The sequence below is a fragment of the Heteronotia binoei genome, chromosome 14 (genome assembly GCF_032191835.1).
Source record: "Heteronotia binoei isolate CCM8104 ecotype False Entrance Well chromosome 14, APGP_CSIRO_Hbin_v1, whole genome shotgun sequence".
NCBI lineage: Eukaryota > Metazoa > Chordata > Lepidosauria > Squamata > Gekkonidae > Heteronotia > Heteronotia binoei.
The window spans coordinates 33,040,110-33,057,854 of NC_083236.1; the positions used below are offsets into that span (position 1 = coordinate 33,040,110).

General features: G+C 43.7%; 1 protein-coding gene across 1 annotated transcript in view; it reads right to left on the minus strand.

The window, feature by feature from the left end:
* Positions 1-17,745, minus strand: part of SLC12A3 (solute carrier family 12 member 3) — a 39,090-nt gene that overhangs the window by 18,526 nt on the left and 2,819 nt on the right. Inside the window, exons 3-11 of the mRNA XM_060254303.1 lie at positions 16,371-16,446; positions 15,359-15,454; positions 14,633-14,772; positions 12,110-12,220; positions 10,861-10,972; positions 9,245-9,375; positions 4,640-4,724; positions 1,768-1,922; positions 179-286 (exon numbers count right to left, since the gene is read on the minus strand). Coding sequence (XP_060110286.1) covers positions 179-286; positions 1,768-1,922; positions 4,640-4,724; positions 9,245-9,375; positions 10,861-10,972; positions 12,110-12,220; positions 14,633-14,772; positions 15,359-15,454; positions 16,371-16,446 — 1,014 coding nt within the window. The remainder of the gene's footprint in view (positions 1-178; positions 287-1,767; positions 1,923-4,639; positions 4,725-9,244; positions 9,376-10,860; positions 10,973-12,109; positions 12,221-14,632; positions 14,773-15,358; positions 15,455-16,370; positions 16,447-17,745) is intronic.

Genomic DNA, 17,745 nt, shown 5'->3' on the forward strand with positions numbered 1-17,745 from the left:
GTCATTGGCTAGAAACCTGAGCTCCAGCTCAATGATTCCAAGGGAAGGCAAACATAAAAGGATGTATGGCTCTACTAGGGTCTGAAGAACAGCCACCAACTGCCAAAATGCTTCAGTCCCATTTGCTAACAGAGACACAGTTAAGAGAGCAAAAGAATGGTGAATATCACAATCTCACCTGGAAGACTTTGGGTGCTGAAACAAGGCAGGCCAAAGCAGAAGAGAGGGTGGCACCAAAGATTCCAGCTGTGATCAAAGGTGCAAAGCCAGACACCATGCTCATGGTCTATGGGGAAAAGCAACCAACAACAGGTCACATCTGCAAGATACACAATGTGCATAGAGATGCATGAGGACACATGCATCACATGCATTCCTGTCAATGCAGGCCAGGACATCTAGTCTCATGAAAAAGGGAAAAGCTTTGTTTTCATCACAATAGTATTCTCCATTGCAGATCTATACTTTTCCCTATGGGCTTACAGGGCAATATTCACCTATGGCTATTGGGCTGTAGCTCAGTTGAACAACACATGCGGAAGGTACCACATTCTATCCCTGGCACCTCCAGTTAAAAGGATCTCTGGAAGCAGGGCTGCAAAAGATCTTGATCTATGACCTTGGAAGGAGAGCTGCTGTTTGTCTGACTTGACAATGCTAGATCATTAGTCTGATATAGTGCAGGGTGACTTCCTATGTACATATCAGAGAAAGAATTAGCCACATACTCAGTTTGGTTGAGAGACTATACTAATGCCTCCTTCTTTGGCACTACAGGGGACTGGTTTTGCCCTCCCCATTCCATTCCAGGGCAGTTTAGCCAGGGATCCTGGAGGGTTTTTGCCATTTTCTGGCCATGGAACAGGGATCACTTGGGACAGGGGGGAGGTATTTGTGAATTTCCTGAATTGTGCAGGGGGTTGGACTAGATGACCCTGGAGGTCAATTCCAACTCTATGATTCTGTGATTCTGAAGACTGTGATTGTCTGACACAATAAAGGAGCTACTGGCATCCATGGATCCAAAAAGTATCACTCATAAGGGATTCCTATGCAAATCTGGTAGGTTCAGATCCTTGGCTACAGTAAGAACATAAGAACATAAGAGAAGCCATGTTGGATCAGGCCAATGGTCCATCCAGTCCAACACTCTGTGTCACACAGTGGCCAATATATGTGGGTGTGTATACACACACATATATACATACATACATATACACACACATATAGATATATATTGTGGCTAATAGCCACTGATGGACCTCTGCTCCGTATTTTTATCCAATCCCCTCTTAAAGCTGGCTATGCTTGTGCCATCACCACCTCCTGTGGCAGTGAATTCCACATGTTAATCACCCTTTGGGTGAAGAAGTACTTCCTTTTATCTATTTTAACCTGACTGCTCAGCAATTTCATTGAATGCCCACAAGTTTTTGTATTGTGAGAAAGGGAAAAAAGTACTTCTTTCTCTACTTTCTCCATCCCATGCATAATCTTGTAAACCTCTATCATGTCACCCCACAGTCGACGTTTCTCCAAGCTAAAGAGCCCCAAGCGTTGTAGCCTTTCTTCATAGGGAAAGTGTTGCAGACCTTTAATCATTCTAGTTGCCCTTTTCTGCACTTTTTCCAATGCTATAATATCCTTTCTGAGGATTTTAATTAGAAAGGGCACTAACTTTGTCCCTCAACTCCCCAAATCCAGAGCTTCCAACAGACACCAGCAAATATGAGATGTTGTTCTGCCCCGATACCATCAGGCTGATACCTGGTAATAGTTAATGAGCCCATAGCGACAGCTGTGACTTTGGGCACACTCTGTGAAGTTCCAACCATAATCACAAGCAATTCCTTCACAGCCTGGAGATCCAATGAGAAGGGTATCATTCACATTTCCAGATGCATCCCGGACCACACAAGCACCTAAAAAGAAACAGTTTAAGATTATTTCCTCTTTCTTGCTTGCTCATCCTATACTTTGTGTTTTCCAATAAGCAATTTGGATTTTTTTTTTTAAAGTGCAATACCTTTCATTGGGACAAACAAAAAATATCTCAGAACATTCTGCAAGCTTTTGAGTTCTCTAGAACACTTCATCAATCTGGAAGATGTTATCTTTGGGCATGGTGACAAAGTCCCAAGTTTGGAGTTGTGGTTTTAAAATGAAATACAGGACATGCTGCAGGTCAAATGGGATTAGATGCTGTCAGGTGCAAAGCAAGTTTTCAAGCTGGGGTATTCTCCCTTTGTGAATCTAAGTGGCAGCAGTTAGTTTAGTGTCTTAGTATCCAGATAATGGTGGTCTTTTCATTAACAAAGTTGGAGATTAAGGTGTTGACCTAGTCAAATGGAGCAATATTAACCAGTGGATGGAGAGCAAGCAGCACCTGTAAACTAAGTCCCACCATTGTATCTTCTTCTGACTGAAACATCCTTTCCTTTGGTTTCCCAAAAACTGCAAGTATCTAGATTTTCTCTCACACACAAACCCAAAGTAAAAGTTGTATGCAATACCATTTATTAGGACCACACCAAATTTCACAAAACAGAACTCTAAAAAAACTTGTGCCACCATGTTGTGATATTTTGGTTGATTTGAATAAAAGGTACAACACACAATTTTTGTGTTTGAAATTTGTCTGCAAAGAAGTGTGGCTGCTTTCTGCTGTTTTAAGTTCATGGCTGTGCTTGGAATACTTCAACTGAACGAATATATGTGGAATGGAAGTAGGGTTCTGCCTGCCTGCCCTGTCCCCCAAATGCTTCAAGTTCATCTAAAGCCTGGAACAGAGCCTGTGTGCGTATGTACAACTTTTGTATCTGCCTAGGTGAAGTACATGCACCTGGAAACTCTCAAATGCAGGGTCCAAAACAGCAAGTTGGTCAGTATGGCGCCAGTATGGTTAAGGTGTTGGACATAAATCAAGGACACCAGGGTGCAAATACCCACTCAGGCACAAAAATTAGAGTGGCCTTGGCTAGCCTATCTCCCAGGGTTGTTGTGAGGGCAAAAGGGGTGGGAACACTTTATGGTATGTGGGTCCTTTCAAGAAATGATAGGATAAAAGTTAAATATATTTTTAAATGGTATAAACATCCTTAAAGAATCATAAAGGGTCAGCACCAAAGACAGCACCCTACAGAACTCATTGTGAAATACCATTCTTCATACCAGGTACATCAGCCCAAGTGTGGGTTTTTACAGCAAGATCATGACAAGGAGGAAAGGGTTAAAGCCCTCCTCGCCTTCTTCTTAAAAGCATCCTCAACAGGAAGAAAGAAAACAAGTTTCAGCAACAAAAATAAAATGTAATGCTGTAGTTTGTTCCACAATGCCACACTAATCCAATTAGGAAAGGGCCCATATTTCTACATATGTGTGTCCACACATTCATGTTTGTTTTGAGGTCCGTTTTTTCAAACAATGTGCCAGGGAGGGAAAATAAGAAGTCCCCTCTGTTATCTACCCCCTCCCAGTTCTTAGGCTTTGTAGCAATCTTTGAAAAGAAGCTGTTTGTTCTAGTGAAGCTATTCTCAAGTTGGCTATTATCAGAACCAACAAAATTGGCTTCTGTGAAAACATGGAGTGAGCTGCAAGCTGAGAGGTCACTGGTTCAAATCACATGCATCTGTCTTATGAATCAGACCACTAGTCTATCAAGGTCAGTACTGGCCACTTAGACTGGCAGTGGCGCTCTAGAGCACAAGTCCCCATCGTGGTCCCTGTGGGCACCATGGCTCCTGTTGACACTTTTCCTGGTGCCCAACCGGTGTTTTTAGAAAATGGTTGAGGCCAGGTGGGGCATTTGTCCAGCACAGCTTCTGACATACTTGATTGGCTGGGCAGATTAAAATGACATTGCTTCAGCAGCAGCTGTCACCATAGTGTTGGTTTTATTCTCACTCTTTCCCAGTGTCTTTCCTAAAATACACTCTTCTCCCCTGTACTTAGGCTGTGTGTATGGCTCTACCTTCTATGGCAGCCATTTTAAGGTTGCAGCCACCCCTGTGTCAGAATTCCAAAGGTCCCCACACAGGCTCAAAACATTCGGGGATATCTGCTCTCGAGTCCCAGGCTGAGGTCTTCCACATAACCTTCTAGCTGTTTCTTTTCACTAGAGATGCCAGGCATTGAACCTAGGACCTTCTGCATGCCAAGCTGATGTTCTACCATTGAGCGTGCCCCCCTCCCCTAGTGTGCAATATACTGGTCTACCTTACAGGGCTACTATCACAATGATAATGCATGCAAAGCTCTTTGAATGTGAAAAGAGCTATACAAATTCAAAGTATTACTATTATCGTGACTGTTAGGGGGATGTGTTGTGGAAGCTTCGTCTTTCTTTCCACTCCTGAACAGAGTACAAGTTGAGTGCAGGTAAATAAGTTTTTCTGCCCAGGAGTGCTTGTAAGAAGCAGGAGATTTGGGGAGAAAGGTTGAGAGAGAGAATAGGGGGGGGGGGGGGGACGACAAAAAGCGCAAGCATCACTGGGAAAGCAGGGGAGAGACGGCAAAGAAGAAATTTTGTCTACAGTCTACTGATTATGTAGCCTGGAGAGAGAAAGGGCATTTTACCAATCAAAACATTGACTCTACGACCATAAATTAAATCAAGTGTGTATCTGTTGCTAACGCTTACCAATTGTAGCAGAAATAACCAGATACGATATTGTTGTCCAGAAAATAGCCATAAGGGTACCTTTAGGAATAGCTATAGCAGGATCCTGCCCAAGGGAACAAGTGATATTTAGAAAGATTAGTTCCTCAGGTATCACAGTATATAGGCCACACCGGCGAAGAGACTCACTTGAAGTGAGGAGAAATCAGACTCATTTAGGTATTCCCTGATGAGCTAAAGTTCTCAGATTCAGTACACACAAAGTCTAAGGCACATAAGGACCAGAAAATCTAAAAATGGGATAAAAAGGAAAAGGTAGTCCCCTGTGTAAGCATTGAGGCATTACTGACCCATGGAATAGATTCCTTCAAATTAGGGGACTCAGAAAGCACTTGCAAATTGTTCAGGTATTTCCAGTCCAACTAGAAAGCCAAGGCACCAAACCAGGGCAAATTCCCTCCATGCCCTTCGGGCATCAGGTTATGTGCTTCTGTGCTAATTTCCCCTGACAATGTTTGCTAGCCACATAAATCAGACAAAATATACATGCCTTGGGCCCCTAAGGGTCAGGGAAATGTTGCTTCTTTCTGGGGTTTTGAGACCAAACAAAGCATGATTTCCATACCCCTCTCAGGCCTTCAGCCTTATATCAAAGAAACCCCCCCTTGGCCCAATTTTCTTCCATTTCCTTGCCCAAACCAGGAGAATCTACTTTGAAAGCTTGAGGGTGGGGAGGAGAGAGAGAGTCACACACAGAGACAGGTACAAATAGAACAATGTTGCACACATACAAGGACTAGTATGCTGTTCTGGTTGAAGTGATGGAGTAGGACTTGGGAGTCTCAGGTTCAAATCCCCATGCTGACACTAGGTGGGCCAGTCATCTTCCTGAAGCCTGATAATTTACCTCACAGGGTTGCTTTGACGGGAAACAGAGGATGTATGCTGCCTTGAGCTCCCTGAAGGAAGGGTAAGATTCTAAAAAGTTAACAAATAAATAAATGGTGCAGCAGACTACTAGTTTTGCACTCCACAAGGCTCTAGATTCTTAGGAATTTATTCCATATGAATAACTTCATTTTTAAATATATCTACTTCTGAACATGGCTAAATCTGTGGATACATAAATCTAGAGATCAGAGCCATGAATAGACAAAGCAGATAGTTCTAGAAACATTAAAAAGTTTCAGTTTTGCAGAATAATTTGAAATCTAAAAAAAAAGGGGTTTTTTAAAGGTGGAATTCAAAACTCTGCAAAATAATAGAAGCAGCACCTATAGTTTTTAGAAACAAATGCCCTCAGTGGTCATTGCTAGGAAAGTTTTGCCAGCCTTCAAACATTGGTTTTTATCGGTAAAAGTCAGGGGTGAGGGCAGGGCCCTTTTGAGGGCTGTTCTGGCCCTTGAGGGAGGTCCCAAACCTGACATCAGCCACCAGGTGGCTTGCTATACCTGATTTTCATGACTCACCCAGACCTGGCTGCTTGCTACTGTTCAACAGCAGCTATCCCATGAAAGCCATTGTGGGGTAGTGGTTACAGTTCAGACTAGGATATGGAAGATCCCGATTCAAACAACCAGTCTGCCATGGAAACTCACTGGGCGACCTTGGGTCAGTTCCATGTCCTCTCATCCTAACACACACCACTGGGTTTCTGTGAGGATAAAATGAAGACAAGGGGAATGATGCAAGCTACCTGGATCCCCATTGCGGAGAGAGGTGGGGTATAAATTAAGTAAATATATAATCTATATATAGCTGAAAATGATGGGCAGATAAAGGGTGTGTTGGTTGGTGGGTAGCAAAGAAGGAAACGAAAGTTGAAGATATGGAAAATGCCAGGAAAAAGGAAATGGAACAGGGACAAATGAGGTGTCCCCTGCAAGCCCTTGCAGATTCCACACTACACAAATGGGCCTGGCCTCATGGCTAATACTGTACAACTCGTCCATAGTATTCCTGGGGACAGGGTACCAGGAGAAGGAAGGAGGGAAAGCTGAAGATGGGGCAGTGGGTAGGCTGTCCAAAGGGGTGGGAAGGAAGGGAGAAAGCAGCAAAAGACTGTGGGGGCTGTTAGCGAATTCTGTTTATGCACAGGTCACCAAAACTGTTGGGGGATTTCTATTGCACAAATCCCAAACCAACCTCCAGGAACCAAAACAACCTGCAGTTATCAGAAGGCTAATACATACTCACTAATAAATTTTAAGACCTCATAGATAAACTTTATTAGACTCCAAGTTTAGAAAAGCAAACAGTTTACTAGACTTCAAGTTTCTCCTTTAGACAGAAGGCTTAAAATATAGCTAGAAAGGCAAAACAAGAGATTACATTAGTACAGTTGCACATACAGTTCCTTTAGACAGAAGGCTTAAAATATATGGATAGAAAACAAAACAGTTGGATAAACTTAGCACATTTAAGAAAACAATCACACAGTTAGAATTCAGAAGTTAGAAGTATAAAGCATAGTTCTACCATAAAAATGTAAGTCCCAACAGGGACTTCCCCTATTAGTAACATCTTCCCATTTAAAATCTAAGTCCCATTCTAGCAGAGCAATGCTCTATATTCTAAATTTGAACATGTTTGAGCATTTACACTATGTTTGAGACCTAAAACTGGAGATAACTTAAAATCAGCAATGGCTGTCTATCCTCTTAGGTTGTCCAGCAGAGAAACTGTCTCTGCAGAGCAACCTAAGAGTCTAAGTTTCAAGTAGTTTGACATGATCTGACACAGAGGCAGTGTAGTGCAGATCAGCAGCTTGTGCCCAACAATCCACAGCTTTTAAAGGCTCCAACCGATCCCATATTAGATCTACTGGGTCACTTACTGTAAATAATTTTACAGCCAAATGTAAACAATTAGAGCCCAGCTTGGCCGCAGCTCACTTTGACCTTTGAACCACTTAGCAGGCTTCCTCCATCTTGTTTCCTGCCATATCATATATGGAGAGGCAGCTTGCCCCCCCCCTCATCCACTAACCCAATTTAGCCCAGATATAGATGCTCTATGGTGCTGAAAGACTGAGACCTCTAGTTGCCAAATTCCATAACTGCAGCCAAAATAATTGTGAGGGCCAACGCGAAGAGAAATATAGGCCGCGGTCACACTCACCATTAAATCCATCCCTAATCCATCGCTATTATACCCTGCAGCTTTTTTACAACGAATTTCCTGATCAGACATCCCTCCATCCTTCAGTTCTAAGCAGCGTTGCTCCCATTGCTGGTTGATCAGAGGTCTCAACCGGACCTCATTTTTTGAGATGGCATTCCACACTCGCGCAAGCGCGGTACCGTGGGATATCATGCTTGGCTTTTTTTTTAAAGATGCCAGAAAAGGTGGGCGATCTGCCCCCCCCCCCCCATTTAAACACCCAGAAAGGAAGGGGAAGCCCAGGAGTTCTCTTTGCTGTCTCTCCGCCTGGCGGGGAGACAGCAAAGGTGGGTCATCTTCCTCCCCCCTCATTTAAACACCCTGCCATGGTGTTTAAATGGGGGGGGGGGAGCATGGCAACTCTCTTTGCTGTCTCTCCAACTGGCAGGGAGACAGCAAAGGTGGGTGATCTTCCTCCCCCCCCATTTAAACACCCCGACGTAGTGTTTAAATGGGGGAGGGGGTAGCACGGCAACTCTCTTTGCTGTCTCTCCGCCTGGCGGGGAGACGGCAAAGGTGGGTCATCTTCCTCCCCTGGCAGGGAGACAGCAAAGGTGGGCGATCTGCCTCCCACCCCATTTAGGAAAGGTCCCCTGTGCAAGCACCAGTCGTTTTCGACTCTGGGGTGATGCTGCTTTCACAAAGTTTTCACGGCAGACCTTTTACAAGGTGCTTTGCCATTGCCTTCCCCGTTCATTACACTTTCCCCCCCAGCAAGCTGGGTACATATTTTACCAACTTCGGAAGGTTGGAAGGCTGAGTCAACAATTGCTGGCGCAATGATATCATTTGGAGTGGGCTCTCATAGGGAAGTGGATGTACACTTGAGATGAGTCGGCTACAATGGAGCGTTCAAATATAGAAAATACGCGCGGGAGTCGTCGGAAGCATTCTTATTCTGGATTTAATGTACTATCAAAAAAGTCCGTGTCTCAGTCGTGGCAGTTTGGGACACGAACGAGCCAACGACCATTGCCAGATGCTGATGTTTGGACAACCGCATAAAATCCGACATGCATCTGGCTTTCATCCATGCCCATCTCGTCAGTTTATGTTCGTCTGACCTCGGCCATAGAAACTTAAGAAACTTTGAAGAGCTTAGTGCCCATTTCATAAGAGGCCCAACCCAAAATTCTGTGACAGGGACTTTCAAGAAAGAGAAAGAAGAAATAGTGGTGGAAGAGAAATGAGATGCCCTCTGCAAATCTTTGTAGGTCCCCTGCTTGTAAACAGATATATTATAAAATGATGGGTAGAATCCATCTCCATGAAAGCTCAGCAGCACATGTCAAAAATAGCAGACATACAGATCATTTGAACTTTCTTCTCTTCCCTGGTTTGCCATGTGCATGACTACAGCCACTTCTTACAATGGGGAAGTAGGAAAGTCTTGCCAGCCTTCTGAGACCCCATTTGTGTACACCACCCCTCCTTTCCCTGGAGGCCCCTGCCAGCAACTCCTACCTTCAAATCACCTGAAATGTTGGCTCCTGCCAAGATGCCAGTAGCAGATGGGAAAAAGATTGAAAACAAACCAAAAAAGCTGCCATCAGGCCCACGCCAGTGGGGCACGAAGTTCTGAGCAAATATATCCGCTGCAACAGAAGAAAGGGTTTATCCTTGTAGTGAGTTCAGGTTAACCATACTTTTTCATGGTATTTTCTTCAATGTACTAGCAAGGCTTCCCCACCACCCCTCCTCTTTTTCTTTAACCAATAAACATGTTGGGGAATTGGCTCTAACGCACCAGGACATGGAGAAGGTGACTCCCCCCAGCTGAAGGGATGGAGCAGGCAAGTGTCTGTGTGAATAAAAGTAGCTTAGATTTTGGTAAAGAGAGAAATGAACAGAGACCGTTGGAACTCAGCTGAAGCATTTTGGGGTGAGTTTCCTTCTCCCCCTAAGGATCTGACATGGGATAGTAGATTTTTTGTCTTGTAGGATTACCTTCAGGGGTGGCCAAACTGTAGCTCAGGAACCACATGTGGCTCTTTCACACACATTGTGTGGCTCTTGAAGCCCCCACTGCCCTGCTGGCTGGCAGCTTGGAGAATAAATGTAAAGTTGCTTTCTTTCCTCCTCTTCTTCCCTCATCCCTCCCCATCTATTTTTCCTTCCTTCCTTCCTTCCTTCCTTCCTTCCTTCCTTCCTTCCTTCCTTCCTTCCTTCCTTCCTTCCTTCCTTCCTTCCTTCCTTCCTTCCTTCCTTCCTTCCTTCCTTCCTTCCTTCCTTCCTTCCTTCCTCCCTCCCTCCCTTCCCTTCCCTTCCCTTCCCTTCCCTTCCCTTCCCTTCCCTCCCTCAAACGTCTGACTTTCATGTGTTGCGGCTCTCAAACATCTGGCATTTATTCCATGTGGCTCTTACGTTAATCAAATTTAGCCACCCCTGATTATCTTTATTCCTCCACCCATGCTCTAGCTGTCAATAAAACAAATGCTAGGAAAATGTTGTCAGTTCCTCTTTCTTTCTCATGCTAACAAACCAACCAAGCTAAGAGCTGACCCTGGACCTTAGCTGAACTCTGATTTTTTTTTTTTTTTTTAGGATTTGAAGAATTGAAATGATGTGTTGTTGCTATTGCCTGTGCGTGTGTGTATGTGTAAAGTGCCATCAAGTCATAGCTGACTTATGAAGACCCCATAGGTTTTTCAAGGCAAGAGATGTTCAGAAGTGGTTTGCCATTACCTGCCTCTAATAGTGTTGTATCCAGGGTTTTGTGCACACATGCGCTTGTACAGCAGCTCATTGGAGCCAGTATCTGATCATGATCAGCACCTCTTCCTATATCAGACCCAGTATTTAACAAATTAACCTGCATTTTCTTGGTGGTCTCCCATCCAAGTACTAACCAGGGCCAGCCCTGTTTAATTTCCAAGATCTGATGAGATTGGGCTAGCCTGGGCCCTCCAGGCTATTGCTTAGAGAAGTATTAACTTGTTGATTTGAAAGTCTCATCAGTTACCTCAGCTCTGTGAGGCCTTTGAGTTTCTCTTGCTTATTTGTCATATTACTTTTTCTGGGGGCCTGCAATTCACAAAGATTCTCTTCTGTATCATGCATTCATGCCAGCAGCTGCTTACCTCTGTAACTGAAGAATCCTTTTGCTTGTTTTTCCACGCTTGCTGGGATTATTGTCCCAACAACATAGTTTACAAAGGAGATCATGATGACTATGAAGAAGAGAACCTGGGCCTGCAAGAAGAAGCAAATATAGTGTGAGAAGTGTATGGGTCCAGGGGAAGGGCTATTGCTCAGTGGTGGAACATCTGCATTGCAATCCAAAGGTTTTAGGTTCAGTCCCCGGCATTTTAGTTAAAAGAATGTGGGTGATGTGGAAGACCTCAACTGGGAACTTTGGAGCTCTTCCACTTCATACACACCTTGATAAGCCAATGTCCTAGGTTTGGACAGCATGTAAAACAGTGCATGATGGAGTCAGAAGCACACAAGAGCCTGTATGCTTAGATGGCATCAAATGTACAACAGAGGTGACACAGCAATAACCTACATTTATTTCCAGGTGTATAATAAAAGGGGAGGAAAGATTACATCCCTCAAAATTAGGATATATTCTAAGTAGACAACTACCCACCAATGACTTCTATCTCCAACACACAGAGAAAGGGTGTAATCAGATGGGGAGTTAACCACAGCAATCTTTTGGCTTTCAGACAGAATCCACCTGGCTGGCAGCTGACACACAGGTCATACACACACAGGGCGGAGCAATCACACTACCCCTGCACAGGCATGGTGAGTCCAAGCCAATCACGCTGCCAGGAATGTGCCATGGAAGTGCCAGAAGGCCTTTGCTTTACTCTGTTCCTGGGCCAACTGACCACAAGGTAAGGATGAGTGGGTTGCAAGGAACAGGTGTGCATGTGTGATCATGCAAATTAAATCAAGGGGTGGGGATAGCTATGGCAGGCCAAAATGCCCTTCTGATCACAACCAAACATATTTATTTTAAAATTCTGGTCCAGCAGACTTTGAAGCAACATAGCAGAAATTTGAAGAAGGGGTGGGGCCAGCACTGATAAGTCAAGCCCTGATCTGATTCAGGGAGTGGGAGGATCACTAGAACTGGACTTAAAGCAGGTCAGGTCTGTGTCCACTCATATAATAAGCAAGGAGCTGATGAACAGGATCAAACAAAGGGGATGAAGGGTCCCTTGGACATTTAAATACTGAATTTGGAGATGGTGTTTGGAGAGACTGGGGCAGAACATTGAAGCCTTTTTTACTTGCCTGGAATCTCCAACCAAATCAGCTTTGGTTTCTTCCCCATTGTGTGTATGTATGTCCATACACACACATAAAACTTCTCACCTTAGCTTCCCATTCCATTCCAGCCAAGGAAATGCCGAGCAGCACAGTCACGGTGATAACTCCAATAATTCGGATGTCATTTGTGGGGTCTACAATTGGAGAATTGTATTCCTAAGAAAAGAAACTCAGCCTTCAGTGTTTTGCAAGCTTGCTGTCAGAATGAATAAAGAATGGACAATGACTTGGAATAACTCCAGGTATGGGAATCCACAGGAAACAGAAAATAAGAAGTCAGCTAACTTAGTGGACACTTGCATACCTCTAAGGAGAGATAAAATTTACCTGTCTCTTCCTTAACCAGATGGTCTGTGTCCCTAAAGCTGTTATACATTACAGAAAGGTTTTACAGTCTCCCTCTCATTGCTGAATCCTTCTCATAGATGAGAATTTCTTCCTCATATTCATCATTTCATCCCCAGGTGACAGAAAGGACAATTGTGTCTAAAGAGGTTATTGAATTTTGTGACAACTCTGGTTCAGTTGGAAAGCTCAGGTTTTTTCAGATGATGTTACCATACTCAGAACAAAGCCACATTTATCTTTTTTTCTTGACTATATCAACAAAAATCAGTAGGAATATTGCTGTAAATGCTGATGCCTGTTTTTATACAAAATGGTGTATAAATGGCAAATCATACAAAAATGTCATAAAAAACAAAACTAACAAAAGAAAGAAATATAATGGGAAACTCCCCCTCCACTACCCTCCCCCCCCCCCAACCAGGCTGGACAAAAGTGGACTTCCCCATCATGGATAAAAGTGAACAAAAAATGAAAATATACATATTCATGCATTTCAAATTGCATATCTCCCTCCAATTACTTAAAATGGCTGTAATATCTTCTCACCTTAGCTGTTTAATCAGGCAAAAGTAGATACTTCATTTCCCTGTATAATCTAGTTTATATTATGCATACATGTTAAGGGCCTCAGGCACTGATCCAATAATCTGGATATAGTAATCTGACAAAATTACATGCTGCAATCCAAAGAGCACATTTTTGGAAATAAGGCCCACTGAATAAAACTGCACTGACTTCTGATTATACCTGCTTAGTGTCCTGTTAGCTGGTTAATTGGTGGAAGCATATTTTAACAGATGTGTGTGTCAGATTTAAACAAATTCTTGTTCATTTTTGGAAGCTATTTTGGCTCTGGTGTGTTAATGCAGCAGGGGTTTCTTCTCCTTTTAGATAATATTGCTTTCCTCATCCTTCCCTCATTCTCAAGAGGCCCCTATTCTGAGGTTTCAGTAACATGTACATTTATTTAAATTGAACCCATAAGTGATATGTACAGCCCTTAAGGAGGGGGGGGGGGGATTGTGAAGACTCTCTGTGAGGTGTTGCTTAGCAACAGGGCAGAGGGAGACCTGACTAGCTGGTTCCCTCAGGGGAGAGTAAAAAGACTGGGAAGCAGGGGAGTAGCTATAGGAGTGAGGGAGAATTTGCCCTGAGCTGTAGTGCAGTTGGATGAAGAGAAGCTGATTGAAACTACACCTATTGAGGAGTAGTTCACATTCTGGGGTGTGTGGGGGGGGAGTGTTTTCTCATTGACAGGAAAGGATGGCAGGCTCTCAGAACCCTAAGAGGGAAAGACCTCCACATGCACACCAGCTCAACAGTAACTCTCCAAGGGCATGCTTTTCCTTTTGGCCCCAGAAGAGGAGAGCAATGCATCCTGATTGCCCTCATGCAATTCTGAATAAGTCCCAAAGACCAACAGGACACATTTCTCCCATGCCTTGACCCTGTCTTTTCCCTCACACAGTGCCTTTGAACAGTGATTATTGGGTTACCCTTTTATTCGGATGAAGTGAGTCCTAATTCATGGAAGTTTATCCTTGAATATATTTTGTTGAAAGCCAGCATGGTATAATGATTAGAGCGTCAGACAAGGATCTAGGCGACCCAAGTTTGAGTCTCACTCTACTATGGAAACTCGCTGAATTACTTTGGACCAGACATACACTGGAAGAGAGGAGAATGATGTTGGCTGCTTTTCATCCTCACTAGGGAGAAGGCTGGGTATAAATGAAGGAAATAAATCAATAGTTTTTAAGGTGCCACTGGAGTCCTGACTTTCATTTTGCTACCACAGACTACTATGGCAACCCTCCTGGGATCTTTTGGCTCTGCCTTTAAAGCCTAGAAATGACTAAGCCTTTAAAAGAAAAATTCTGCTAGCATTTGGTAGAATGAAATTTTAAGTCTTGCAAATAACAATTCAACCCAATATATGGCTGCCAGACCTCCAGTTGGGGCTTGGAGATCTTTGGGAATGACAACTGATATACAGACTACAGATAGCACTTCCCCTGGAGAAAATAGCTGCTTTGGAGGGTAAGTCTATAAAAATAAAATCTCAAGGAATTTCCTAAACTGGAATTGGCTAACCTTAGCTAATAGAGCTTTGGTATACCAGCACCAAATCACTTCACAATAAATAATTTTTTTTAAAAAACCTTTCTTTTAAACTAGGGAAGGTATAGTTACAACCACACATGATTGTTCACTGTTTACCTGAAGAAGGTCCCGCACTGTTTCTGCAAAGCCCACAGTGTGCATGGCCACAGCTACGGCATTGGCAAAAGCAAAGATGAGGCCAATAGAGCCTCCCAACTCAGGCCCAAGGCTTCTGGAAATGAGGAAATAGGTCCCACCTAACAGATGAGAATATGGAAACCATTACTTCATTTCCAACAATACACAAATGTGCACGATCACACATGCACATCCCCCCCCCCCCCACGTCTTCCCTCTCCTTGCTTTGTGTTAGGATGGGCTGGGTCTGGAAGTTCCCGGTAGCAAATCTCTAAAATGCATACAGGACACATTTCCTAGCTGTCTGAATGGCCGGGGTGAACAATGTACCCGGCCTGCATATGCAGGAGCAGTCCAAGTGCTCCTCTTGTGCATGTGCAGTCCATGTTGGCAGCAGGGCAGCGGCTGTGTGATTGCTGTGGCATGCATCAAAGAGAACTGGCTTTTTCAAAGCCAGTATACAGCCATGCCAAATTCCCATTATCTGAAGACAAAGAATGAAACCATCTTGTGGAAGCTAAGCAGATACAGATTTGGACAGCACCAGGCTGGGAAACCCTATAGAACTCCTTGAACTTTCATGGGAAGACAGGCCAGATAAAAATACCATCAATAAAAACATGTTTGTGAGCATAACTAAAGACATGTAATGAGAAAGATTCTGTGGAACTTTGCCAAGTTTTACAGCTAGGCATAAAACACTACCTGATTTGACTTTGCCATTCGTAGAAATTGCTGAGATTGAAAGTCCAGTGATGGTGGTCACTGTCACAGATATCAGTATGATCACCCATGTCAGTGCTGTTGAGAAAAGTAATTATTTTAAATTATACTGTAGTATATAGTATAAACTCAGTTACACTGAATTTTCTCCTATGTGACCCCCATCAGTAATACAGCACCTACTGATATGTTTCTGGGTGCCCTCCCCAAAGCTTTCACTTCTCCAAATCAAAAAGCCAGTCCTCATTTTCTTTTGCCACATCAGAACAGGTTTTCCAGAACAGACCAGTATTTCCCATGTGTCTGAAATCTGAGGCATACCTTTCCTGAATTAAAACTGAAGATACTCTTAACTCTTGCCCCTGAAAAGATTTAGTTGCAGAGCATGTCAGAATACAAAGTGCCTGTCCTCAAAAGAGCCTATCCTCAGTGTTTCTGCAGGAATCACTGTTCTGTACTTCTGCTGCATCAGAAGTGCAGCCATTCTGCACCCAGGATATGCTGACTGGAAGGCAGGCAACTCCAGACTTGTGTATCATACAGAGATATAACAGGCAACCTCCTCAAGGGTGGGAATTCTGTAGTACTGAGTGACTTAATGATTCAGTGCAGTAGAATTTCCAACCCTTTAAAAGAGACAGATTGGAAGGAGGCCAGTACAGAACAGTAAATCAAGTAGAGATGCAGGAGACAATCTTCTCTCTGACTGTGCAATTTACTCTAAATTTGTAATTAATTTATTTTCTCATGGCAAATTAATAGTTTTCCCATGGCACATAATTTTTTGCAATTCTGTTTGTAAGGCACACTGAGGGTATCTTTGCCTGTGGGCCATTTACTGTCCTAGTTTTCCCTGACATATTAAAACTAGCAGTGTTTGTAAGAGATTACATTTATGATTCCAGAATAATTTACACTGGAGTCAGTGCCCTCCTGATTTCACTGTTCTGTAAAACTGGTATAAAAGGAAGTAAGATATTTAAAGGTACATTACCTATCCCTGCTTGTGCAGTGATCCATGGCAGCCGGAGGTAAAGAATGACGCCCCAAATATTAAGCATGCACCGAATCTAGAAGGGAAAGCAACAGTAATAGCTGGACAGAATCACTACAACTTAGCCAGAACAAAACCTCAGGAACAGGGAAGTAACTCAGATGTCGGGACAAATTCAGTCAGCACCTGAATGAAGGTGTCAAAGCCTGAAGCTGTAAGGTCCTGCACTCATCTGACAACAGAGCCTGGGATTAGTCCTGGATAGGAGAACAATTGGGAGGCTTGTTTGGCAGAATCAAAATGGGTGAAGAGACAGAGGTGGCATGCACTGATGTGTATATGCATGCTTAAATATTCTCTCATGGGGGGGGGGGGGGATTCCTGAAGATTAAAAAATAGCATGACAAGAGAAAGTACCAGACTTTATGCATTCACAGCCCCTCCAATAGAGTTCTAGATTGATCCACTAAATCTTTGAATCCAATTTGATGGTGCTCCTCACCAATTTTGTTTGTCATAAAAGGAAGGATTCTGCAAGAAACCACCATAGTGTTTCCTGGTTCATCTCCTCCCTGATTCTGATTCTGGCTGTCTTCCTCCAGTTTATGTTGCCCTCTCATACCATGGGGTTAGTGAAAGTCTGTGAGTTGGTAGAACTTATTCCCTCTGATGCTTGATGTTATTGCTGCTTGCATGGTTTCATAACGGCCAAAACTATTACAAGAGTTGCCTTTTAAAAACAGTTTTCACAGGGGAACCGGAGAAACCTGTGCTGGAAGAGTGGAGGAGCGCTCAGCAACAGGTCCAGTTGCATTGTCAAGCTGAGATCTTGAAGTGGGTTGCCTTGAGAAGCCCACTGTGGCTTTGGCCATGTACTTGTCATCCTGTCTCAGATAGTGGGAATAGTGTTAGGCCAGAAGGCCTGAAATCTGTTGCACCCCGCCCCCCCCCAACAAAATGTAGTTCTTAAATGAAAATGAAATCATAGAATCATAGAGTTGGAAGGGACCTCTAGAGTCATCTAGTTCAACCCCCTGTACAATGCAGGAACTTCATAAATGCCTTCTCCACACATGTACATCCCCAGTGACCCCTGCTTCATGCCGAGGAGGAGCTCCGTGCAGTCCCTGCTGTAGTCCGAACATCGGGGCGGGGGGGGACACAAGTAGGTAGCCTCACCTACAGCACCTGGCACCAGTCCTGCTCATTCCCATCTTTGTTCCTGCCCTGAATTTCTAGCTGACCTGCAAGCCACCTCCACCTGGCCTCCTTGGAAACTAACATCAGCAGAAGAAGGGCTCTTTTTGGATGATCATGGGACTTTTAAAAAAGCCATTTTCTTGACTGAGTTGTGCACCAGATGAATAACATCTGA